We start from the raw sequence: 25,997 nt of genomic DNA on the forward strand, positions 1-25,997 counted from the left end.
CTAAATGAATAATTTTTTTTACAACAAAAATGAACCATCACTGAACTTACTTGGACTTGGACTATGGCGCTATTTTCCTCTAGATCTGCTGTACAGCCAAAACAAACTTTGTTGCATTATTTCCCTGTTGTTTCAAGTTACATGTGAGACTATGCTGAATTTGTTTGTCTGGTATGTGGAACACTCTGCATTCTGCCGTTGGGCCGACAGGTGGTCCTTACACTTCTTAAAAAAACACAAATAATAAGACTGGCCAGCAGAGGGAGTGGTTACAGAGAATTCCACTGACTTAAAAAAATCATTCAGAAATCTGACTGTGGATCAGAAATCGTAAAAGCAGATTTAATGCTAGAACGCAGAATGATTTTATTTCCAAAAAGCAAAAAACTAAAGATGCATTTCAAACAATATGTATTTATTCACACAACTAATTAACTAATTTATTCACCAGTGTCATTAAGTGAATATTAACATATACAGCTTTCAAAAATGCATCCATGTTCAGTAACAAGAACAAATCAAAGGTAGAATTTGGTATTACAGTGTGAATGCTACACATAAACAGTCATACAGTAGTTAATAAATGCTCAGTATTTTGATTCACAGAATCTTATTTGTTTAAATCCTGTTATTCTAGTTCCTAAGGAAATACTTGCGCTGTAACAAGACAAAATGCTATTGGCAACATGTAAAATAAGGTTCAATTTGTTAACATTAATGCATTATGCAAACTACATTATAAACTGTATTAATCTAGGTTTATATTAATTTATAAATCTGCTATTTTTCACTGAACATCTTAAAGTTATTTTAAGTTATTTTATTGAGAACAAACTTTAATTAACAATGAACACTTTTTACAGTATGTATTAATCTAGGTTAATATTAATTTACAAATCTAATATTGTTCACTGTTAATTATTGTTCAAAGTATTAGTAGATGCAGAAATTAACATTCTAGCATTATAATGATCATTAGATTAACCAATATTAATAAAAAAGGAATATTCATGGTTAGTTTATGATATCTAATGCAAACAAATTGACCCCTGTTGTAAAGCGTTACCAAAAAAAAATCTCCTTTTGATTAATACGCAACAAGGCACACGTTTAACCATGAAGATAAAGGGATTGTTCATCAAAAAATGAAAATTCTGTCATCATTTACTCACCCTCATTTTTCCCCAAACCTGTATGTCTTTCTTACTTCTGTTAAACACAAAATAAGATATTTGGCAAAATGTCTTGGTGAGGTGTAATGAAAGTCAATGGGATTCAATGTTGTTTTGGATTAAAAAACAGCTGAAACATTCTTCAAAATATCTTTTTTAGCATTTCACAGAAGAAACAGTCAATGAGGTTATGCAACGACGTAGGTGAGAAAACAATGACAGAATTTTCATTTTTTGTTGAGCTTTCCCTTTAATGCCAGATCCATTGGTACCCGGTCAAGTAACCCATACAGGAGCAAAGCGATGTCTTAAAAAGCAGTCGCAGAAGTAATCGCAGAGAGAGTCTGTGTAGCGACAGTACGCAAGGCAAACGTCGGCACAGAGAGATCCATGAGGAGGAAGAGCTGGTGTTGGGGACTCTGCAAGCCGTAACACTTACACTCCTCCGTCACAAGGTAGCACTGCACAGGGACGTGGGTAAATCCCTGAGAAAAATCCTCCGAGGCTGACGAGACTGATGTCTCCTGCGAGGTAAAATATCGAGTCACAGCAAACGTGTAAAAAAGGCGAAGGAGCTCCAAGCGCCTTCCCGATGAAAGGAGAGGCGTAGCCTCCGCTGGAGCTGCACCGCGGACCCGAGGGCAGACGGTGACCGCGCGTCGAGATTCGCGGTTGATGAGCAGAAGAGCCTGGACGTCCCAGCGAAGGTTCACAGACGGAGGAAGAGTGGAACGGTCGGCCTGCTCCAAACAGCTGCGTAGATTCTCCACCAAAGTGGACCAAAAACGACTAACCAGCTCATTCTCCGCCTTGTACAAAGAGGGTTTGGGTCCACAGAGGACCCACACGTGAACACCGGGGAGGAGTTGGAAACCGAGCAAGCGAATGGCGACGGTGGGGCTCCCTTGGGGCAGGAAGACCGGGTAGTCACATGATGATGCATTAGAAAGTGAGTGCATCAGTATTGAGAGCACAACAACTTCCTGGGAAGTCAGTCGAGACCACCACTTCTCCGTGGCCTGTGCCACACGGCCGCGCACTAGCAGGCAGCCGAACTCGCTCTCCGCCGCTTGGGCGAAGGAGTCCAGGGCGTCCTGAAGCAAGGCGGAGGTGGAGGGAAGCAAGCAGTCGGCACATTGCGTCAGATCTCCCATAAAGCCCTGCTCGTCATTGACACGCTCCAAGAGCAAGTCGAACAGGCGGTAGCAAGAGCGCAGCTCCCGCTTTAACCGCTCCACGTTGCGTATGTTCGCCAGCTCGTCCTGTCCCAGGACCAAGACCATGCAGTTCCACACGTTCTCCAGCAGACGGCGCAACTGCAGCTCGCTGATGCCGGAGCCGCCGCCGCCACTCACCGCGATCAGCATCAGGCTCTCCTGGAAGACCTCCCAAACCACACGGCTGCCCCGATCCGTCTCGCAGCTCGATAGCTGAGCCCCGTGGCCCGCGCCGAACATATGGACGCCGTTTAGGGAGCCGACGATGGAAAAGGGAAGCTGCTTGGTGGAGCCGCGTGAGAAGAGAGGGACCCCGCTGGAGGCTGTGAGGCACAGCAGTTGGAGGGTCTCGGCTTGCAGCATCGTGAGTGTAGACTGGGCTGGAGAGTGTCTCTAAACACCAGTCAGTGATGAAGACATCGTAAAAAGCCTTTAGGTGCAAAGACAAGAAATAAACACACGAGAACATCAGTATTGAACACTCAACACCTGTATTGAACATCTGTGTAGGGTAAGATGGGGGAATATACAAGAACAATCTGTGTTTATTTTTAGATTGTGACATATTTGGATATAAGTTTAGCATGAAGAGGGTCATTACACATCAGTCAATGTGTTATTAAAGGAGTAGTTCACTTTCAAATGAAAATTAGCCCATGATTTACTCATGGTCCGGAAGCCAGAATTTTACTTTTTGTAAGAAAAATATTCATATTTAACACGTTACAAACTCATCGTTTTGCTTCAAAAGGCCTTTATTAACCCACAGGAGCCATTTGGAGTTCGTTTACGATGGATGGATGCACGTTTTAGAGCTTCAATCTGTTGGTTGCAATTCACTGCCATTATTAATTAAAGAGCCAGGATATTTTTTTTTTATATAACTCTGATTGTATTTGTCTGAAAGAAGAAAGTCATATGCACCTAGATGGCTTGAGGGTGAGTAAATCATGGGCTAATTTTCATTTTAAAGTGAACTAATCCCTTTAAAGGTGGGGTATGTAATTCTCTTTTTTGTCCATTTTTCAAAATAACTTGAAATCCTATTCCTAACCCACTTACAGCCACTGAGTTAGAAGCACTGAAATGAAAATTAAGCAATTTAATAATCTGTGGAACAGGCAGGACTCGAAAAACTCCAGCCAATCATTTCCAAGCCCACCTTGTTATTTTAGTCGTCATAGTAAAACATGTAAAAAATATTTACCCCACTACCTTGGGCAAGAAACACTCCTGGGTAAACTTTTGCAGAATGTATAAATTACATGTTACGTACAAATTACATACGGCCACCATATCGGATTTCGGCCGAAATATGTTCATTTTTAAAGTTATCGTTATCGGCCTGATAAGAAAATTTGGCCGACATATTAAAGCCGATAATTAATGGATTCTTTCCTTCCGCTTAGACGCTTCACATGCGCACTTGTTCAACATGACAGTTTTGAATTGCTTGAAATATGATTGCTTGAAAAATAATTTAAAAAAAGGAAAATACAATTAAGTGGAACATGTGCAGCGCAAGTCTTTCATATAGGCTACATAAAATTATAATTATAATATATTATAATTGTGCGCATGGGACATGGCTTATAGTGGTGAGACTTGTTTTTGTAATCAGGTTCTCAAAAAATATATAAAAAATTGGATTTAGATTCATTGGCCAATATATTGGTTATCTGCTTTCAAATAGAAAGAATTATAGGTTATCGGCATTGGTCAAAAATGTAATATCGGTGCATCCCTAATATATACACACACACACACACACACACACACACACACACACACACACACACACACGTATACAGTACCAGTCAAAATGTTTTTCAAAGAAGTCTCTTCTGCTCACCAAAGCTGTATTTGATCGAAAATACAGTAAAAACAGTAATATTGTGAAATATTATTACAATTTAGGGCTGCAACAACTAATCGATAAAATCGATTATAATCGATTATTAAAATCGTTGTCAACGAATGTCATTATCGATTAGTTGGTCTGCTTACGTCACGGGGAGCGTTTACTGGTACGCACACACACGCAAGGTCTCTCTCCCTCAGGCGCTCTGCCGAGCGCGCGCGCTACACGGTTTGGAGCAGTCTCTTATGTCTCGCATGCGCGCTCTTGCTTGCGCGCTCTAGATTTCGGGAGTTTGAACTAATTCGCGGGCATCAGGGAGCCGCAATCAATATGCGGGAGACTCCCGGGACTTCCGGGATCTTGGGATGTCTGTATTTTGTCTCGAGCATCAGGTTGCGCAATCAGTTCGCTCGCAACGTAAGTGATGGATTAAAATAGCGCTAACGCAGAAATAGGTTAAATTAAAACGGTCTTTACAAAGCGAAGCACTAAATATAAAGGCAGTTAATAACAGCAGCAGTAAAATATTGTTTTTTAGTCACTGTGCTCAGTGGTTTTCAGCGAATGCTTGTGCACTAATGCATAATTTCTCCTGTCCTTTACTCAAGCCTGTTAGCTTGCTGGGTAACGTTACCTCCATTCCGTTCTCTTTTTATAGCATTTGTCTACTAAGTTTTAATTGTTTTTCAAACGCGATCTACTGCGGCTCTACGTTCACACAATTGTTTTCAGTCTTTCTATATTTATTTAATCAATTTATCCTTATATTATTCTTTTATATATTATATATAATATATATTATATTCTTTATCCTTATATTCCTTATATATAATTAATTTTAAATAAAAATTAAATTAATTATATATTTTAGATGTTTTTAGTTTGTTTTTAGTTCAGATATTCACATCTGAACAACATGTCTGTGTAAATTTATTTTAACAAAAATTGTGTTAAAACATAATATGTTGGATATCATTTTTTTAACAATAATCATGTTTGTCAACTTGCCATCAGCAATTATCAATAAAAACAATGCAAATATTGATATTAGTAAAACTCAATGTGTGGCTTTTGCACTTTTTAAAGTACACTTTTACACATAAATACCCTGATTTACGGTTTTATTTAGTTATAATAAAAAAAATCCAAATTTAATTTCTATCCGATTAATCGATTAATCGAAAAAATAATCGTCCGATTAATCGATTATCAAAATAATCGTTAGTTGCAGCCCTATTACAATTTAAAATAACTATTTTCTGTTTTAATGTTTAAAATGTTATTTATTCCTCTGATCCAAGCTGAATTTTCAGCATCATTATTCCAGTCTTCAGTGTCACACGATCCTTCAGAAATCATTCTAATATGAAGATTCACTGTTCAAGAAACATTCATTATTATTATCAGTGTTGACAGTTGCGCTGCTGATTTTTAATTTGAAATTATTTATTTCATGTAAACCTTGATACACTACCATTCAAAGGTTTGGGGTAAGTAATATGTGAAAAAAAATATACTTTTATTCAGCAAGGATGCATTAACTTGCTTAAATTTATTTGTGGAAACCGTGATTTTTTTTTTCTGGATACTTTGAAGAATAGAAAGGTAAAAAGAACAGCATTTGAAATAGAAATCAATTGTAACATTATAAATGTTTACTGTCTCTTTTCATCAAGCAAAAATGGTTTTCAACATGGATAAAATAATAATTTAGCACCATTAATAATTAAGCACAAAATCAGCATTTTACTATGATTTCTAAAGGTTCATGTGACACTGAAGACTGGAGTAATAGTGCTGAAAATTCAGCTTTGAAATCAGAGGAATAAATTACATTTTAAATTATGTTAAAACAGAAAGCAGCTATTATAAATTGTCATAATATACATACAAATAAATACAGACCTCTTTTTTTATCTTAATGTTTTCAAACTTTTGACCGGTTCTGTAAATATTTTCAGTGTAAGTTAGCAACACAAGGAATTCTGATTTAATGATTTCACTCAATAGGTTGTAATGAAAAGAAATTTGAACTTACATCTAATTTATGGAATTATTAAATATCATTTTAACTCAATGGCCTAATTGTAATCTTTTCACTTGAAAAAAATACTCTAAAATGTTCATTAATATGTCCATAATTCATTGACGTGTCTACTTCATTAACAAGTAGGCTAACGTTAGACAGAGAAAAACATTTGCTATTCTACATAATACAACAGATTCAAAATTAACTTATTTTAGGCGCCTTTCAAATCACTAAATCTCACAAATGTTGATATCCAGATGAAATGACAAAATTGAGAAGAGAACAGCAGTTCATTAAAAGTGCTTAAGTGAGATTGTGTGCCATATGATGATCAAGAGAGGGAATTTTGGTAATTTACCCGGTTAACTGGAAAACCTGGTCCTCATGCAAAACAGACACGCAAACGTTAACGTTACACATCCGCGACAAAATTACATATGGCTTTTTTGTCAGTGTAACGTTAACTATGCAAACATTGAACTAACCTGCTAATGTGAGCGGACACATTCATAGACTGCTGTAACCAGCGTTAGTTCGCTTAAGTTTGACCAAATGTTTTCATACATGGAAATACGGAGCTAATGACTTGAGTTGGTTAATAAGAAAATGTAGTAATTGTTTGTCTTGTCTGAGTCGTAAACTTCAGGTCTCCACAGCAACATCTCTGACAACAGCGGTTCCGTTCTTCTTCGTGGCCAATGAAAGTAATGGAGAACTGATGGGCCCGTAGCGCCACCTTGCGGAGACTCGAGTATCGTCTGTAAAGCCAGTTCATACTCTTGCCTCGGTTTAGAATTACTCAAAACTGAACTACGAGTAAATGTTTATCTGTTTAATGTATCCATAATATTTTATGTTTTATTATACGTTACCAATCCGGAACAGTTTCGACAGTCTTGGAAATTAAAAAAGAACTTTAATTATGAAAATTGGTGAAAGTTTTTAATGTTGTTTATGTCTATGTGCTGTTTTTAATATACCAAACCATGTGAAAATTCAAGTCAACACAATTGCAGTGTATTTTCTCCTTAAAATTGCAGTACACCAAAGACGGTTTGAAATCGCTGTTTCTGACATCACAAACTACCTTGTAACCAATCAGGTCAACGTGTCATGTGTAATCGTAACGAGATCATCTCTGAGCTGGTGTATATTATTTTGCATATTCATAGAACAGCGTATACTAAATGAGGCAAGGGTGTAGAGCTATTTTAAGCATGACTTATTTTAAGGAAAAAACGTTTAAATATGTCATTTTGGTGATCAACGATGGGATACAATTATTGACTACAGGGGGACTTTAACAACATATCTCTCATTGTCAACAATTCTTCATTCTGGTATCACTAAGTCACAACTGAAGTATTTCTTTAAATTAACAAGAACTAGCAATCAAAATCCACACTGAAGATTGCCTTATTTATACTGTCTGGATGCTTTCCTAGAAAGGAGAGAAGAACAGAATATACCATGTTCATGAAAAGTAAAATAACATTGCTTCTATAATCAAATACAACAGTCTTTCAGTACTGAACATTTTAATTTTTACAAACATTTATAAAATGTTACTGGTGTTGGAGCAGAATTTGTTCCACACTGAAATTCAAGTATTACTTAAAGGGATAATTCACCTAAAAATGACCGACCCTCAAGTTGATCTAAACCTGTATGAGTTTCTTTCTTCAGTTGAACACAAAAGCTATTTTCGAAGAATAGTCGACCCGACGGCACACATTTAATTCCATAGTTTTTTGTTTTTTCTACTATGGAAATCAATGGGTGCCGTTAACTGTCTGGTTACCAACATTAACATTTTATTTTAAATCCAGCTCTTTGTTTCTCTTCCTCCATTATGCTATCATGACACATGACAATAACATCCTCTGAGAAAAACCTCATTTTATTACGGTAAAGAGTACCACAATGTGCCAGAGAACTACATTATCCAGGCTGAATTTTTATATTCTGGAAGAAAGGAAGCCGCTATTAAATTACTAAGAAAAAAAGTTAAAGAAAAGTAAAACGAGGTGTGATTTACGTGAGCTGACTAGCTTTTCATTCGTAATATCTTGTGGAAACTACAAAATGGTTGACAATTTTGGGGGGTCCAAAAAAAAAAAAAAAAAGCAATAACATTAAATCAGATTTGCACAATTATTTCAGGAATGACAGAGAAGTCAGGCATTACAGATCACATCACTCCTTGCGACATCAAGATTTTTACATTACATTAAAGTATAGATTGACAGAAGATAACATTACAATTGATCGGAATGCAATTTTATGGCTTTTTGATTTTTTTTCTTCATTAAAAAGGCACCAGAGAGGAATGACAGAATCGTTGCACCTCACAGAAGAAGATAAATCAATAAAATCCACAAAAAGCCTTTCAGAAAAGCTCCTTGGAAAAGTCGGGTGCAGTATGTTGAAGTGGCAAGGAGTGGAGCGTTGAGACATCATTGGTCCTCTTTACATGCCCATTCGAATGCTCTGAATGATCTGGAATATTGCTGAGGAGAGACACACAAAAACAAAAAAAACAGTGAGGCTTTGATATTGCAGCTTTGGAAAAGATGAGACAATATTGATAACCTGAACTTTGTGAAGTCAAAGTTTATACAGTCCTTCCAGAAAAATATTATGCGGCACTTTTTCTTAAAAAATGCGATGGAATATGCGGGATATTTATGCAATAAAATTGCGGGAACTTGCAAAAACTGCAGTTTGATGAAAAAAAAGTGATCCCCCCAACACCCTGTTCTCACTAGGCTACTACCTAGGATTACTACCTCATTTCTTAATACTTCCTATGATAAGCAAGCATACTACATCACAGAAAGTGCTGGGAATATTTAAGTTCTCATCTTGTTTTATTTCAGACCTTAATAAACACATGGCTCAAACTTACAAAACATTGATGAGTCAAACAAGTTCTGTAGCTTTACAAAAGGAATATGTTACAACTTCTGTTAAAATGAATAAATAAAATATAGAAAAATAAAATGTGTTCTTCCTGTTTTACAGCTTTTCAATGATGTTCACATCGAGGAAATTGTCACTTCATAACGTTCCCATGGCAACAGGGGAAATGGCTGCTGTTGTGTTAAGTAAACGCAACATTTTTCAACTTTCTGCTAAGATATATGTGACTTTTTTGCAACGAAAACGAGGGGATTATGAAATCATGCAAGCCCCGCATATTTTGCGTGGAAATCTGCGGCGTATTTGAAAAAATGCGGCCCCAGCATAAATATGCGGACTTTGGCTGATTATGCATTGAATTATGCGATCACATAATCGCGTTATTCTGAAGGGACTGTTTATAACAAGTGCAAGCTTTATTGGTTTATAATGGGCCATTTTGTCTTACACAAAAGTAAACAGATTTTTCCCAAAGAGTGTCATCTTTAACAGGTGCTTTCTGGATCTAATCAGATAAAAAGATTGCAAAATCACCCATGTCACAAAAGTTAGGGCAGGCAAACAGAGAGCAAGATGACCCCGAAAACATGGGACGAAAATGTCATTCGTTCAATGCAAACAGATTCCCAAAGGACACGAGGTAAAGAAGAGCTGGAGCTGGAAGAAACCCGTGTCAGAGCAAGTGCCACATCGAGTCCAGATGGAGCCATTTATGAATAAAGCCAGGCTCAAACTACAGGGGTTTTAAAATCTTAATGGATTGTGAAATCTGGTTGCATCACACACATTATAGAGAATCTTCGCAGATTTTCTTCTTTCCAATCTCAAACCTGCACACACACTACAAGATTTGAAAATCGTGGCACATCACACACTACAAGAAATTCTTAAGATTATAATGCCAGATTTTGCATCTCACATGGAAGTGGATGTAAACAAAATGGATGCGGTGTCGTGGCAACTTGTAGACATTATAAAGGCAGTCGTGTTGAGCCGCATTTCCACCAGCCGTTCCTCCATCGCCAGAGTCCACCGGACCCGTACAGCTGCTCGTTTCGTGGTCACCATTTAAAAAGTTCCGTCACTTCCATCTCCTTGTAGATGTGTTTCTCACTGGCTATCGTGGAAGTACTGACTGATTACTGACATAGTCGTAATCATCCTGATTTAAAGCTGCCGTCGGCAACATTTTTTTGATCATATTCAGTGAAATCGACACTATAATCCGACAGAACAACATAAATAAAGTGGTTTTAGAAAAAAAACAGAGCTTCTAACTCCACCTGGAGCGTGTTATTTGTTTTGCAAAAATCCACCGCTCCCGGATCATCGGGTCCAATCAGCGCAGGGCTGTGTGAGATCTGACTGTCAATCACAGGTCGTGCACACGCCACCCTTCGCGCACGTTACAATCACATGCACATACTGAAGTTCGCGCAGTAAGGAAGAGTGATGGCAGAAAAGATTCCAATTCCTCGATTAACCTCAAGAGCTAGGAGGTCAAAAACAACAGGAAAAGAGAACACCTGCTGAAAAGAAAGAAGTAAAGAAAGCGACCGTGCCCGTAAACAAACCAGGATCAACATCGGATCGGCATTTGGAAGGTGGAGAGATTTATGTGATTTAATTGGGTTCAAGCTGGATGCAAAGCTTGAACATTTCTTCTCGACAGGTAATTGTGCTTTATCAACCAGTTACTTTATTTCTTAGTGTTATGTTAGTAATCTAAGTATGTTTGCCCAAATGTGTTGGTATGGATAGCTAACGTTAGCACTTGTTGGGCAGGTTCGTTAGCTTTGTTTGCACTGAAATCCGTGTGAACGTAACGTTAGGTGGATAAACATGTCCAGATGAAGGGATACAGTTCGGGTTTTTGGAAGAATCAATGCTACTCTATGTTTCTTACGAGAGTAAGAACAGTAGTAAAAGCTACTGTTATTGTATGTGCTATCTGACTAGCTCCAAATACTCCATGGTGTTGAAGGATGCTGATGAGACGGCCGCATTCACAGAAAATCTGGTGCACACGCTCTGACGAGCACGAACTCGGTGGGAGGGTATTCGTTGATAGTGGGGGAGGAACATGAGAGTTGTAAACATTCAAAATTTTGCCTAAGTCCACTCAATCTGCCAGACTTGCCAACTGCAGCTTTAAAATCCTAAATATCAAACCTGTTTGATAAAATCGGGATGGCGCCGGTGTGTCCGCGAGCAGATTGGGAAGTTTAAGGTTAGATCTGTAAATGCCGAACATTACCAGATAATCTGGGCCGAACATCGGAACCAACCGATGCCCTGGATGTGATTTTTTTTCTCTGGATGTGAGCTCGGCTTAAACTACTGTATGTCTTAAAGAATTTGTAGATCTGATCCATGACTCCCATAAATCCTGATGTACTTTGTACATCATAAGAAGAATGGCGTATACGCTAATATTTGTCTCTCCGTTTATCCCGAGGTTTACCGCAGTCCGCCGGATCCAGGCCATATCCGGATCTGATGAAGGACCTGCGCCTGGACACGACGACAACGCAGTCCTGAAGTGTCATTAGTCTCTCCCCTGTGAAGGCTCGCTTCCCTTTACCTCTGTGCTGATAAAACATTGTCGGGATAATACCTATTCACGTGGCTACGCGGAAGCGATAAAAAATTCTCAGAGCCCCTAGGCAGTGTTTTATCCAAATGAGCGGCCGGATCGCATTAAAGAATCTTCTGTCAGAACAGTGTCATGTTAGCAGCCCCTAAGTTAATAAATAAAGATCGTTGCGACGGAAGTGAATCAATCAAAACTAACTTTAGCTAGACAATAGCTTTATTCTAGAGCTGCTGTAAAGTCAAAACAATCTCCGTTACTGTAATTTCCTATTATCACTGTAAAGCTGCTTTGACATAGTCCATATTGTTAAAAGCGATATATAAATGAAGGTGACGACGCGAGTACAAGATACGGACATTACGATAGTCTTTTCTTGCATATTGTGACGTATATCTGAGTGAAAGCTTCTTGAACAAGAAAAAAATGTACGCCGGGACTTGATTTTGTCCATGGGGAATTGATTGGATGGTTGTGTTTTGCTATTGGTGGATCTCATGTGAGTGACAGGTTGTCCCGCCCTCATGCCAGTAAACACATCATCAGAGAAGAGAAGAAACGTTTCAAGAGGGAGGGGAAGTTAAGTCTGTGGAATACTTGATTCTGATTGGTCAATCGCACCATCCAGCAGTATTTTATTCCTCAATAACAACCTGTAAAAACTGATAACACTTTGCGCTTGCTAGGAATGTTTTTACCTCATGGAAGTTTGGTAAGCTAATAAAATATTAAAACTCAAATCAATATTTTGTGTAGTTATTTAATTCTGTCATCCCGTATCGCTGACTCACTCGCTCCGTTTCATATAAACGCAGCTACTGCCATTTTGCGACTATTGTTTTGTACACTATGTTATTATAAGATAACAAGCAGGTAAGATTTTTAAACAGTTTAATCTCATATCAATATTTCTTATCCCATCAGTATTTATGTGGTGAAATGCTGTGTAATAAGTGCTCTCTCCGTGGAAGCTTTGCATTTAAAGACCTAATAAAATATTTCAACAAATCAATATTTTGTGTCTGATTATTTACTCATGTGGCAAGTAGTCGTGTAATAAACGGGATAATTTACTTCCAGCCGGTTGTTATGGCAGAATAAACCCCTTCAGGCTGGTGCATCACTCTGTTTGGGTTTATTCTGCAAAAAAAACGCCTGGATGTACATCATCCCAACCCTTACACTTACATAAATCCTCTATGATAAATACTGCAGTATTCCATTTATATACCATGATTTCATGGTGACTTTAAGCAGTGTTGTTGGCAATGTTCTTCAATGCTGTTTTGAGAGCAGCAACACCTGCGAATCCACGTGTTGTACCCCATGAAAATGAGCAGATAAAGTCATGCTATCAGTCCAGCCTTGTCCATGTAAATAGTGTGCATTATTATCTCGGCCTTCACAAGGTTTCACAGTGGGAGTGTGCCAAAAAAAAAAAGTTGAGTGGAGGTCAGCTTTGTCTACATATCTTGGACTCAATAAAAACTGAAACACCAGCTCGTATAAAAAAAAATTATTCAAATTAACGTGTTTATTATTCGGTCTACGACACGATAAATCACTGGTTAATCTTTAGAATTGGTAAGTTCACTCACCTGAGCCGCAAACAACAAAGATGAAGAGTGCCAAGAGCCACGGTCCCACCGACACTTTCTCATCACTTACGGTTCTCTGTGTGAATTCACATTCAAATCAGTTGCAAATAATCGCGCATTATTTAATAGTTGTATTGCAGTGGGTTTCAGCACACTGCAGTGTAAGGACATTATTTCGCTACAAATAACGATAAACCATAACTCCTAATACCAATTTATTAAAATTAACCAGCCATGTTATCACATTACATTAAGTTAATTTCTGTTCTGCGGTTTCACTGCTGAAGATCGTGAAGAGACGCCATACCGTCGATTTGACGTTGCCTCTCTGGGTGATGTTTTTGCTGTGTTTCTCGTTGGCCATACGAATCCTCTGTTTGGCGACCATCGTTGCAAAATGCTGGTGTGTTGTAAAAAGTGAGCTGGTCACAGTCACAAATATGACGAACACAACACAAACTACTAGTGAGGATGAAGAGAAAACTACGTCGATTTTTGTCTACGTCCTCAGAATGTAAGCTCCGCCTACACCGGAAGATCGCAAATGGACTGATGATGCTTTGGACCAGCCCGCATTTTGTAAAACGCTGATAATAAATGTAAACACTAAATTACTTAGTAAATTATTAATTATTTACCAAGTTTATTATGTGCAGTTTTTAAAAATCGGTACCAAACTTCCATAGTGCGGTCACATAAATAAATATTTCATATTAATCCTTGGCTTGGCAGCCTTGAATTTTTTTCTTTTTCTTTTTTTGTACACTACATGTCAAGTAATGGATATGATGCGTAAAACAATCAACTGTTTAAAATTTCTAGAAAAAAACAAAAACAAATGCTGATATCCGGTTTGTATACGATTTGTTCTTTTAAGCCGAATCTTTTTTAATGAATCGATTGAACCGGGTTGCAAAACCAGCCTGAATTGTGTCTGTTCCAGTTGGGCATAGGTATTGGGACCTATGGAATAGGTATTTCTTTTAATAGGTATTTCTTTTACTGTCTATGTCCCAATGACTGTCCCAATGACAGGCCTCTTTCACGATTCGGACGGAATCTGAGATGAGAACAATTCGACTTAAAGAACCGTCTCTTTCGGACATGCCCTCGCAATGAGCAGAGAAGCGAGTTGATTCACTGTATCGTTGTTGAAACAATGTGTATGTTTTTTAATGACTTTATGTTAACTACCTGTAAAAAGTCTGGAATAGTAAAGATTAAATTGCACAATAATTGAATAATCACAATATTACTGTTTTACTGTATTTTATTATATAACTGTAGCCTTTGGTGAGCTTAAGAGACTTCTTTCGAAAACATCTTAATTATTCAAAGTTTGACCGGTAGTGTTGTTTGCAATTAACTAAACTGAGACATTTTAATTTACAACTAGATAAAAAAAAGTTTGCCAAGACGACGAACTTTGATATTGGCTTGAGAGAGCCTGTCTAGTAGGCCTAGTCTATTTTTAAAATCTTGACGTTTGAAGACTAAGTTTGAATTAGTTTTAAAAGCTAGACATTTGAAGATAGATTAAACATCATTAAACATTAAACAAAACAAAAAAGGCTATAAGAGACTACATTTAAAAAAAAAGAAGAAGAAAACGGAACCACGTCATAACGCAATATTGTGAGGACGCAAATAACTTTTTTTTAACCAGTTCTCTGATATGAACTGTTCAAAAGAACCGATTCGTGGAAATGAGCCGTGCTTTCCGTCATGGAATGAACCAATCACAGCGTCGCTTTCAGCATTACCCGTATGAAATTCAACAGTCCACTTCCTGCCTTCAGTTCTGTAACTGATCGTCGTGGGGGAAGATGCGTTGGTTGCCTTTCTCGGTGATAATATTATGGGCCTGTACACTTTACAGCGCCTCTGCGGATATCAATGGCGTAAAGAAGATGAAGATGCAGTTTGCCGCCGGTCCACTTCTTAAATTCCAGATTTGGTGAGTAAGAGTTTGGACACTGTCGGTCGGCGTCGGTCCCCGGAACAGGCCGATGACTGTAACAATGACATTTAGTGTGTTGATAGTAGCACAGATTAACCTCGTAGAGAGACCGTACTGTGACATTATGCACAAACAAGCCTTAATTTGTCTCTGGGCACAAGCAGTCTCGCAAGTAACCTCAGCAGGATGTTATAATCGGCCAGTAATCTGATGTTAAACCCATTAGTGGATCTGTATGTGTGCTTGCTTTTGAACCGCTGCTGCATATTAAATAAATGCAGGGTTTATTGATTTATAAAGCACATTCGATGCTGCTATAATATCTAGCATACTTTCGAAGGGCGGTTATCACAATCTGAAATTGAAATTATTTTATATACTTGAGGTCATTGTACGGTAACAATAACTAAGTTATAGGCTGCTACGCACTATAATCGAGTAATCAACCGATAGTTTTAAAAATCGACACTGAATAAAAGCAGACATAACACATACAATATAGTGCGGTACTTTATAAATTAAAAAAAGCCGTACTGAACCATGAAAATGTACTGCACTTTTAAAATATAAAATAGGCTAGTGCTGTTAAATCGATTAATATCATCTAACAAAAGTTTTTGTTTACATAAATGTGTGTGTATATATTATTATAGTTATATATGTCTGTGTGTGTATATACAGACACACACACACACACACACACACACACACACGTGTGTAATGTGTAGGCTATATGTGTTTGTATGTATGCACAGACACACGCACACACATACACATTTATAATCAAAAACAAAAACTTTTGTTAGATGCGATTAATCGATTTGACAGCACTAATATAAATATTAATATATGAATTGTACCTTGATCATTTGTTAGTTTGTAGTGCAATAACTAATGTAAAGAAATACAGTTTTAAAATGCAAAAATGTATTTGTGAATGGTAAATGTAACTACTTTAATTAACCTTACTAAATGTCACCAATGGAAATTTAATGTAAAGTTTTAGCATTTCATATAAATCCAAAGAGATGGCCATCTTTAAATATCTACACAAAGGCCATAGCGTTGAAAATAGACACGCGTATTCTCCCACTCGCTATTTGCTTCTATTTTAGAACACTTGATGATTATCTAATCAAAATATGTATTTCAGTGGTGATAAAAAAAAAAAGAAAATTGAATGCGATTCTGGTTTGTTAATGTTTCTTTCGGTACAATCGGTTATCGGTGCAGATTAATCGGCAAAACCGATTAATTGTCCGAGCTCTAATTTCTATAGTTGCAGCACAGCGGTGCAGTTGTATTTAATATCACTCTGTGTAAGTGAAGCAAAGGCTCTGAGGTGTGTCTTCATCTTGTTTGTTTTCTGTTCCAGTATCTCCTGAGGGTACAAGCGGGTGTTTGAGGAGTACACGCAGGTTTTGTACCAGCGGTACCCAGACATCCGCATAGAAGGAGAGAACTACCTTCCAATGCCTCTCTACAGGTAATGGCCTGCACAACACTGCTCATTGTTACATCACATTTACTCTCCTTCTAGCCTTGTGGCCTGGAATGAATGTAGAAATGAAAATAATTTTTTCACTTATTTTTATGTACATTTTATAGATTTAATATTAATAATATAGCTGTTGTTTTGTGTATAATTCATTATTTTTGTCCTATTTTTCTTCCCTCCAGGCACTTTGCTTCCTTTCTGTCTATGTTTAAGCTGGTGTTAATCGGAGTGGTCATTTTGGGCAAGGATCCATTTGCTTTATTTGGCATGCAGGCTCCAGGCCTCTGGGTTTGGAGTCAGGAGAATAAGGCAAGGCCATTATGACCGGTACACATTGTGCGATTTTGGGCTGTCCCAGACGAAAGATGATCGATTTCTGTGGTCGTGGGTCCTAAACAGTGGTCCAGTGAGAGAGGTTCATAGAGGGGCCTTGTCACAGTCTTGCGACCAAAGATAGCCTGCGATAATTTTCTGACAGTGTGAGAAATTTAGCATGATCATCTCACAGTGTGTTTGTTGCTACGACCTACGTCTACTGACTAGCCAATAAAAATGCTACATGAAATGGCGCATTGATCGATGTGACATGTCGTTAAAACTACTTGCCTCAAGCTCCATTTGCAAGATTGTCATGCCAAGTTGGCCTCTTTTCCCTTTAGCCATGACCACATGTGTGAGTGTGTGTATGTATTATATATATATATTCAGCATAGATTATAAACCACAACTGCCAAACCACAACTGATTCATCTTGCTCTATTTGTTAACCACTAGCGCAGGCTGATGACGTTTTATTCTTCTATACTAAGTTGTGTTGTAGCCTACGATTCAATAGGTGTCATCATCGAACAGTCTACACACATGTTGTATCCAAGTTTATTAGATCCATGTCGTACAGTGTGATTTGTAATGATTTATTAGGATTTTATCGCACAGTCTGTAGCAAGCATTAGTTAAAACATTTTCATTTGGTGGTTTAAAGGTGCGTTTACGCCATGTCATGATTACGTAACAATTCTGAACTGTAAAAATTCTTACTTGTAGAACCTATAGTTACAACGTGTAAACTCAACTGTAATTTTCTGAGAACTACCACTTGTTCCAAGCTATTTTAGTACTTGGTTAGATGAAAGATCCTACATGGACCTCATTAGTCTTTAACTTCGTCACCTCGGTGTTTTCTGCAGTGCTAGGAGAGACTGCAACACCCAAGAGACCAAAGGACAAGCCTCATGTTAATGTTTACCTGACTCTCTATGTGCGATTCCTGAAATGTAGACTAGGAAAATTGTAATCTTCAGCATTCTTAGGTTTTTAGAAAAAAAAATTAAAAAGTCATGTATAAACTACCCACAAAATAAAGTGTTTAAACATTAAATATGTATAGTACAAGAAAACTAGCTGTAGCAATGCTTATTTGATGGGATTTGTTTCTTTTTGTTAGATATATGCATGTATGATGGTGTTCTTCTTCAGCAATATGATTGAAAATCAGTGTATGTCTACGGGTGCTTTTGAAATCACGCTCAATGGTAAGTGTTTATTTTAATATTTCAATGTATGAAATATAATTTATTTTATTGTTTATAATAGTTATTGTTGAAATTATTAGAATTATTTTATTTGTATTATATATATATATAATATTAATTTACCTAATTCTATACATAAAGTTTTTGTTTGTAAAAAGGAATAATTGAATGATTATAGTTTAGAAAATCCCTTACAGAACAACATAACTCGACCAAAGACATTTAAACCCTTAAAAGGGATAGTTCACCCTAAAATTAAAATTAAGTCATCGTTTACTCACCCTGGTGTTGTTTTAATGACGTATGTCCTTTCTTTCTCGAACTAAATCCCACTCGTTAATATAATGGCAGTGAATAGCGACCAGGATCAATCTTTTTTTAAACGACACAATAGTATCACAGAATAATCCCATGCCGTATATTCCAAGTGTTCTAGGGCTGTACGATTGGGTTTGGTGCAGTCCGGAGATGGCACACAGACACTTTTTTTTGAGTTTCATGTCTCCTATGAGAGTCTCATAATCGTGTACGTCATGCACTGAAGATCAATTGCCAAGGACAGGATTTTTTGTTAAATAATACGTTCAATTTTGGTTTGTTTTTCACCAAACCCTATCGTATAGTACGATGTCTTTTTTAAAAAGCTTGATTCTGTTTGTTATTCTCTGCCATCATGTGGCCGACTTTTGTGGTCCAAAAAAGAAAAAAGGGCATACGGCATTAGAACAACACCAGGGTGAACTAACCCTTTAAGCCTTCTTTATAACGTATAGCTTTTTTTATAGCAAATAAAATTGTGCCTAATATGAAACTATTGTTTATCAACTCGGAAGAATTCAAGGTGTTCACTTTCTACCGTACAGGATGTTGACATCTATAGAGAGTGGCTGCTCGGCAGTTGCCTAATTTAGTGGTTTAGTTTGGCAGAAGTGAGAATTGCGGTGGTTGCACTGTCACTATGGTAACACTATTTTGGGGGATTTTTTTTTTCATTTTCTTTTTTTCTGTTCTGGTTAGATGTTCCAGTTTGGTCCAAGCTGGAGTCCGGGCACCTGCCTTCCATGCAGCAACTAGTTCAGATCCTGGAGAATGAGATGAAGATGAACGTCCACATGGACACACTTCCACACCCTCGTTTGTAACCTTGCCTCTGATTCACTGCATGGAGCCTAGGACCCCTCCACGTATGTTGCGTCCATCTTGCTCACCAAGGCTCCATTTTATTTAAACAATATTAAGGTTTGCTTAGGGTAAAGCATTTGATTTTTTTCCTCCTCTCTCAGCCTAATTAATTCTCTTCACTCACGTATTCTCTTATAGTTTTGTGGTGAAGCTCTCCTACGGTTGTGAGGTGGCGTTTATGACGGTTTGCGCTGAAAGTAGAGCCTCTGCTAGCGCACACCCGATGCTCCGCGTCCTCCTCATCAAGCCTCTCGGAGATGCACCTCCTACAGACGCTGGTGCGGGATTCATGGCAACAACAGTGGCCATTTAGATATGACTAGCCCATCTCTTGTGCAATAACTATTTGGTTCAGGATATATGTTCACAAGGAATATGTAATAAATCATTTCTATTTGAGTTCAGTTAGCTCAATTTAAAATATGCTAAATTTACTGTGGCATATTTTCCTTCCATTTGATTCTACTGTATGGCTAAACCCTGCTCTTTGTTTTATGTAATAAGTAGATATGAGAAGCTAACTTATACACCCATCCCTCATCATGATAAATTAACTTTTAAGTGACATTAATTATATTTCTGAGCCCTGTTTTTTTATATTGCTTTGTATAGCTTAAAATGTTTAAATTGAGAATTAAACAGAATTAACAAAATATTGTGTCTTTATACATATAAAGGTTACATATAAAGGTTGACAAATAATTACCATCAGTGAACTGACCCCCTTCTCTTTATTAAAAAATGTCATTGTTCACTCATTTGTCTTGTAATGCCATTAATCTAGTCCAGAATTGGGTTTAGTCTGGTTTCACCCAGATCACTTCAGGTGAGAAGTCTTATGTGCTTGTCATGGTCTCTTATTGTGAATTTGGTCTTAGTTTGGGATTCTTCCAATTTGGCAGATTTACAGTTAATGTAGTTTGTTTAGTAAAGGCTTTATTTTATTTTTCTATAGCAGATCTTTTACGGTTAATTAATGCAAGTAATAACAGAGAGCAATAGGCTACACTTGCTACAGTGTTAAATAATCATTTTTAAAACGATAATACAATTGTTCATTGTTAGTTCAGGTGCAATTAAAAGATACAAGTTTTGATTTTAATAACATATTAACTTAATAGATTACATTAAGATTAATAAATGTTTTAGAAGCTTAACAATTTTTGTTCATGTCAAGTCACCTTTATTTATTTTTAGCACCCAGATACGTACTACGGAGCCCGGGAAGTCACCTGTGGGGGGAAAAAACAATACTAACACAAACACATTTCCAAAACTGTAAAAGGTTAGGTTATATAAAAATTAAAACATTCATAAATCATTTTATGATAAACATATTACTGTCTTCAGTGAACCCATTTATAGTTATAAACGCAAATAATAATAATAAATAAAATTATTACATTTAGGCTACATATTTAGAAGACGCTTTTATCCCAAAAAAAGAACAAAGCAATTTGTCAAATGTCAGTCATAATACAGGTTAGACAATAAAAATACAGGGCTAAGATTATCACAAATAAACACAAGATTTTGACCCATATCCAAGTGTTTGAGCTCATTCGTTTTTCTTTTTTTAACTCGTAGGCTAATTGAAAAAGGAAAAATGGTTGTTGTATTTTTAAAACGCAAAGTTGAACACAAAAATTTGAATTTTAACTGTAGGCTACACACCAAATGCTGCACAAAGAAAGAAAAAAATACTGACGATTTTTGTTTATGACTTTTTGCCCATTTAAACATTTAAAAATATTCACAAATTAATATTGAACAAATGTCTATTTTACTTGTTTTCTAAGGCCAAATTAGAACCTGGAAATGATTTTTCCCTGCAGTGCTGAATGATAAGCCACATCTCTGGAACCATACAGAGAGCTTATTTATAGGCTAATGATAATAAATGTGTCTGAAAAAATAACGAGACATTTTAATTGTTTGTTTAAAAGTGTACATTTCAGCTTTATATAAGCAGGCTATATGCCTATTTTGTTTTCAGTTCATTTATGAGACGCGCTCCAGTTCACGAAGATGATGAAAGCCGCCTGATTGTTTTATTTTACAAAAGCACAACGTTTTCTTGTTATTGTGAATTTGGACAAATAAAAGTTGTTGCGAATGATGTATTATTCTTTTCTGTATGACCAGAAATGATAGAGTATTTTAAGTTGTTTCCACTGTTGAGGAAAAAATGCAAGTGTTCGCGCCCGCGCCTCCACACTCCACAAACTTGGATAGCTATGCGTCAAAATCTTGTGTTTATTTGTTATAATCTTAGCCCTGTATTATTATGGTCTACCTGTATTATGAGTGAAATTTGACGAATTGCTTTGTTCCTTTTTTGGATAAAAACGCCTTCTAAATATCTGGCCTAAATGTAATAATGATAATTATTATTATCATTTGCGTTTATAAATGAGTTCACTGAAGACAATCATTAAAAAAATTATGAATGTTTTATTTTTTATATAACCTAACCTTGTGTTTGTTATATTTATTTTTTATAGGCTATGTGAAGTCTTTTATTTTTTTGCTTATTCTATTATTCTGAGCTTTTCCTCACAAAAACAAATGACTTTAAAGATACAGCCTAAATGTCGTTTTTTAGAAAATTCAAGAAATTATCCATTTAAAAAAATTAAGTTTAAACATAATGAAAAGCATCCCTAAACAAGAGGCCTTGTACGGTGGGCGAGAGAGCTCAACCTGCTGCAACCTAAAGCATGCAAATAGAAAAAAACATGCAAATAGAAAAAAAACACCACCAAATTAAAAAAACACATCTTCATCAGTTTCACAACACACATGCTCCAAATACTCAAAACACAAGCAAATACAGAAACGCGCTGCAAAAGTTCACAACACAAGCAAATACAGAAGCGCTGCAAGTAACACAGACCACAACGGAATGTTTCCGGGAACCAAATAAGTGACGATAAGTCAACCATAAGTGGTTGTGTTGTGAGCTTTTGCAGGCGTTTCTGTATTTGGTTGTGTTGTGAGTATTTGGAGCACGTGTGTTGTGAAACTGATGAAGATGTTTTCTTAATTTGCGGGTGTTTTTTTCTATTTGCATGCTCTTCTTTAGGTTGCAGCACGTTGAGCTCTCTCGGCCACCGTAGGCCTGGTTGAATCATCCAGCACAGATTGGGGGAGAGGCCACAAATCCGTGAGTACAGTTTACAAACCAGTGGGAACGGATTGCGAAAGCGTGGGCACGGTTTATGAATTTGTGGGTACAGATTGCAAAAACTGAAGGCACTGTTTACAAATCTGAGACCACAGATTAGAAACTCGTGGGTACGGTTTATTAATACGTGGGCACGATTTGTTAAACCGAGGGAACAGTTTGAGAATTCGTGAGTACGGTTTATAAACTGAGCGAACGGATAGCAAAACCATCCGCAGATTTTTTTTTCCACAGCTAGGTGACTTCCCGGGCTCCGTACTTTTCGGCTGAACAGCAGCTCTAAAATAAATTAAAGCTGCAAGCAGCATTTAGCGGTGTTCAAGCAGTTTAGGCCTTTAAGGCCGTTAAGCTCAAAAGCATCAAAAGATATTAAGTTTTATTTAGCATAAATTTAACCACTGACAAATTAGATGGAAAAGACCATTTACAGCCAATACAGTCAATTTACCATAGGAAATGTATGGTTTTAAAGCTTTTTAACAGTTATAGCGCCACCTATGGTCCGATCTCTATACAATTTTGCATGCTTCTTCACCATGTTATGTCACATATGCTCACCAATTTTTGTGAACTCTGAGTTGTTATTTAGGATTTACAGGCTTTTGAGCTTATTTTGCCACGCCCATTTTCTAAATGACCCGGTTATAGCGAACCAAAGGGCAAAGTTCAACTTTTTTCGATAATTATTCATCTAGAGAGTCCAGAGAATAGGCCTAGACTGGTTTGGTTCCGATCGGGCGAAAAAACAGGGACTAGTTCGCAAAAGTAGGTTTTGGACAAAATTCGACATAGCGGAAAATTTCTCTTGCCTAAATCGAAATTGGAATATTGAATTTTGAAATATACACATTGTCCGTCTTGAGCCAAGGATCACAGTGGTGTAAAAAGCGTGAGGCTAGTACCAACGGTCGAGGAGTTATGAGCAATTTAGTACTTTTGGTTGCTGTAGCGCCACCTATGGGCCATCGGGGTCATACTCTGATAGGTTGTCCCCAAACGTGTGGCCTACCATCTGACTGAGTTTCAAGTCTCTGGGCCTTACGGTTTGGGCTGCACAATGCGTTTTAGGGGATTTTTTTTTTCAAATAGCAATTACAATAGGTTTTCAGCACTTCGTTCTTGAACACCTAATTAGTGTCGTTGTTCAGCTGAAGTCAACTCAGTGTTGATTCAGTTCTGTTGTAAAGATCATCGATTATTAAATTAGTTCAATTCATCGATCAAGCAGTTAAGCAGAAAAACGGCGATGTCGTCATCCAGCTCAGTTCACTGTAAAAAGTGATCAGTTGACTTAACTTTAAAAAAGTTAGGAAAACCGTTGCCTTAAAAGTATAGGCTGTGGATAGTGGTAAATCTTTACCAGATAATGGTAAATCTCCAGTCATTATTTCTCCAACATTATTTAAAACAGTATTGTCCTCTTGTTTTCCACTAGAAATTCTTTAAGGCTTGTTTTCAGAGAATTTTTATATTATATTCCCCGTGTTAATGTTATTTTCTCGACACAACCAGCACGGATATTTTTAAAACAAAACAAAGGATCTAGCAGGCAGCCATCAAGCGGATGTGCAAGTTTTGTACAGAATGCAGTGATCCGATTAGCCAGTGCCTAGCCCTGGATCCTACTAAACGGATGACGTTAGAGCAGATGTTACAACATACATAGATTTGAAAAGTTCAGGAGATTCACTCGATAAGTGATTTCAGGTGTGAGGAAGTGTAACAGACAGAGTAGGATTAGCTGCTATTATAACTTGTCTTCAGTTCTGGATTATTTGTAGTGAGATTTTCAAATCTTTGTTCATCATAATGTTCTTGTTATAGTCAAGTCACCTTCATTTTATAAAGCGCTTTTTACAATACAGATTGTTTCAAAGCGGCTTCACAGTAATAAACAGGAAAATAACAGAATCAGTGATGCAAACATAATTTAGTTCTGTTGTAAATCGGCTCTAAAAGACATTCATGAGTTGACTTATTCATATAATCTTTGTATTGGACAGGAAATAACATTTAACACAATAACACTTGCTGTCCTTGGTGGAGGGCTTGAGCATAAGACTTGAGCCTGAAGTCCAACCCCAACCTGACAGCCGCCACACCAGAGAGCCCAGAGCCGGTCCACGTCTGAGTAAGTACGTGAGAGACGGCAAGACTGGAAAGACAAGTCATCTTTATTTATATAGCACCTTGTACTGTATATGACCAATCTGTATATATGACCCCTGTGAATAAATGCTTATAAATGAATACATAAGAAGAAATGCTTTGAAACAGTCTCGGCCTATGAGAAACGGATGAAGTGAAAAGGCAAATACTTATTTTAAAAATAAGAGCTGGTGTAAAAGCTCTATCTGCATGGTTGCAAACTTCACTGCATTGTTGAGCCTATCAAGAACATAAACATACAATAAAAGAGACTAGACTAGAGCCTGTGGACAATACTAATAGTAATAATTTTGTGCATGACACCAGAGACAATTTGATGACACCCCCCATTGGTTATTTAGGTTAAAGAAGCTCTTGTATGATTAGAAAAAAATATAGGTCGACCTTGAAGCTTATATGAAAAGTTCTGTGATGAAACTCTAGATGGCACAGGCTGATTGGTCCTAAACTCAATCTGCTTGGATCACATCATTGTCTTTTGGGAACAGCTGATTGGTTCCTGCTGTATCAGTAGCTAATGAGCTCGGGTGCTCAACCTTCAAATACTTTGTCAGCATTTGCTGTAGATTCAACGTGCTTTCAGAAACCCTCCACCTTCCCCAGCTCCACCTGTATTAACTGAAATCTAAAAAAAAATTGAATATACCTGACATTTTTGGTAACATTAGTAAAAAGTTTAGGTCATTGTTAAACTTTGATTAATCTATGTTCACACTAAGGACGATAACTATAACTACAGGGTTCGACATTAACGTTTGTCCAGGACAAGTGGATTTTTTGAAGGAGCAAGTGAAAGAGAATTTTACTTGGCTGACCGGACAAGTAGCCTGATTAAAACTCAAGTGACAAGTGATTTCCCGTAACAATGTCAAGCTGTTGAGGCTCGCTGCCTGCCTCTCTGTGAGACACTTTCATGGAAAAAATAAAACAAAGATGTATAACAAACATGTATATAATTTGCAGGTATCAGGGAGCCACTATCAATATGTGAGAGACTCCCAGACCTTCCTGTAGAGGTGGGATGTCTGCAAATGAGCGCATAAAGAAACTCACAGAAAAAACATACTGAGGAAGAAA

The 25,997-nt window shown here is 37.2% G+C and overlaps 3 protein-coding genes across 4 annotated transcripts; 1 reads left to right on the forward strand and 2 right to left on the reverse strand.

Moving 5' to 3' along the window:
- Positions 1-398: 398 nt before the first annotated feature.
- fuz (fuzzy planar cell polarity protein) lies at positions 399-6,970 on the reverse strand. Of its 2 annotated transcripts, none has more exons than XM_077200213.1 (2): positions 6,765-6,970; positions 399-2,819 (listed from the first exon to the last, which is right to left on the reverse strand). In XM_077200213.1, exon 2 carries the CDS (start codon positions 2,750-2,752, stop codon positions 1,481-1,483), a length of 1,272 nt encoding a protein of 423 aa, XP_077056328.1. In that variant the 5' UTR covers positions 2,753-2,819; positions 6,765-6,970; the 3' UTR covers positions 399-1,480. The 2 variants fall into 2 exon arrangements, with proteins under 2 accessions (XP_077056328.1, XP_077056336.1); XM_077200221.1 differs by lacking the exon at positions 6,765-6,970 and adding an exon at positions 6,638-6,755 and having other exon boundaries at positions 1,358-2,819.
- A 1,193-nt stretch (positions 6,971-8,163) lies between these two features.
- LOC143707386 (stress-associated endoplasmic reticulum protein 1) lies at positions 8,164-14,443 on the reverse strand. The gene is made up of 3 exons (XM_077200015.1): positions 13,700-14,443; positions 13,393-13,468; positions 8,164-8,789 (listed from the first exon to the last, which is right to left on the reverse strand). The coding sequence occupies exons 1-3, from the start codon at positions 13,778-13,780 to the stop codon at positions 8,749-8,751; spliced, it is 198 nt and encodes a 65-aa protein (XP_077056130.1). The 5' UTR covers positions 13,781-14,443; the 3' UTR covers positions 8,164-8,748.
- selenot1a (selenoprotein T, 1a) lies at positions 13,785-20,322 on the forward strand. The gene is made up of 6 exons (XM_077199992.1): positions 13,785-15,349; positions 16,728-16,838; positions 17,033-17,159; positions 18,295-18,382; positions 19,400-19,566; positions 19,703-20,322. Exons 1-5 carry the CDS (start codon positions 15,219-15,221, stop codon positions 19,522-19,524), a joined length of 582 nt encoding a protein of 193 aa, XP_077056107.1. The 5' UTR covers positions 13,785-15,218; the 3' UTR covers positions 19,525-19,566; positions 19,703-20,322.
- Positions 20,323-25,997: the final 5,675 nt, after the last annotated feature.

This window comes from Siphateles boraxobius, unplaced genomic scaffold, assembly GCF_051911475.1.
Source record: "Siphateles boraxobius isolate OS27281-9 unplaced genomic scaffold, OSU_SipBor_1 1, whole genome shotgun sequence".
NCBI classification, from domain to species: Eukaryota; Metazoa; Chordata; class Actinopteri; order Cypriniformes; family Leuciscidae; genus Siphateles; species Siphateles boraxobius.

Excerpts from the sequence above, each read along its gene's own strand:
- fuz (XM_077200213.1), bottom strand. The coding sequence starts at position 2,752 with ATGCTGCAAGCCGAGACCCTCCAACTGCTGTGCCTCACAGCCTCCAGC.
- LOC143707386 (XM_077200015.1), bottom strand. The coding sequence starts at position 13,780 with ATGGTCGCCAAACAGAGGATTCGTATGGCCAACGAGAAACACAGCAAA. Across the intron at positions 13,469-13,699 it reads GAGGCAACGTCAAATCGACG|AGAACCGTAAGTGATGAGAA; the intron begins GTATGGCGTCTC and ends GAATTCACACAG. Across the intron at positions 8,790-13,392 it reads CTTTGTTGTTTGCGGCTCAG|CAATATTCCAGATCATTCAG; the intron begins GTGAGTGAACTT and ends GTCTCTCCTCAG.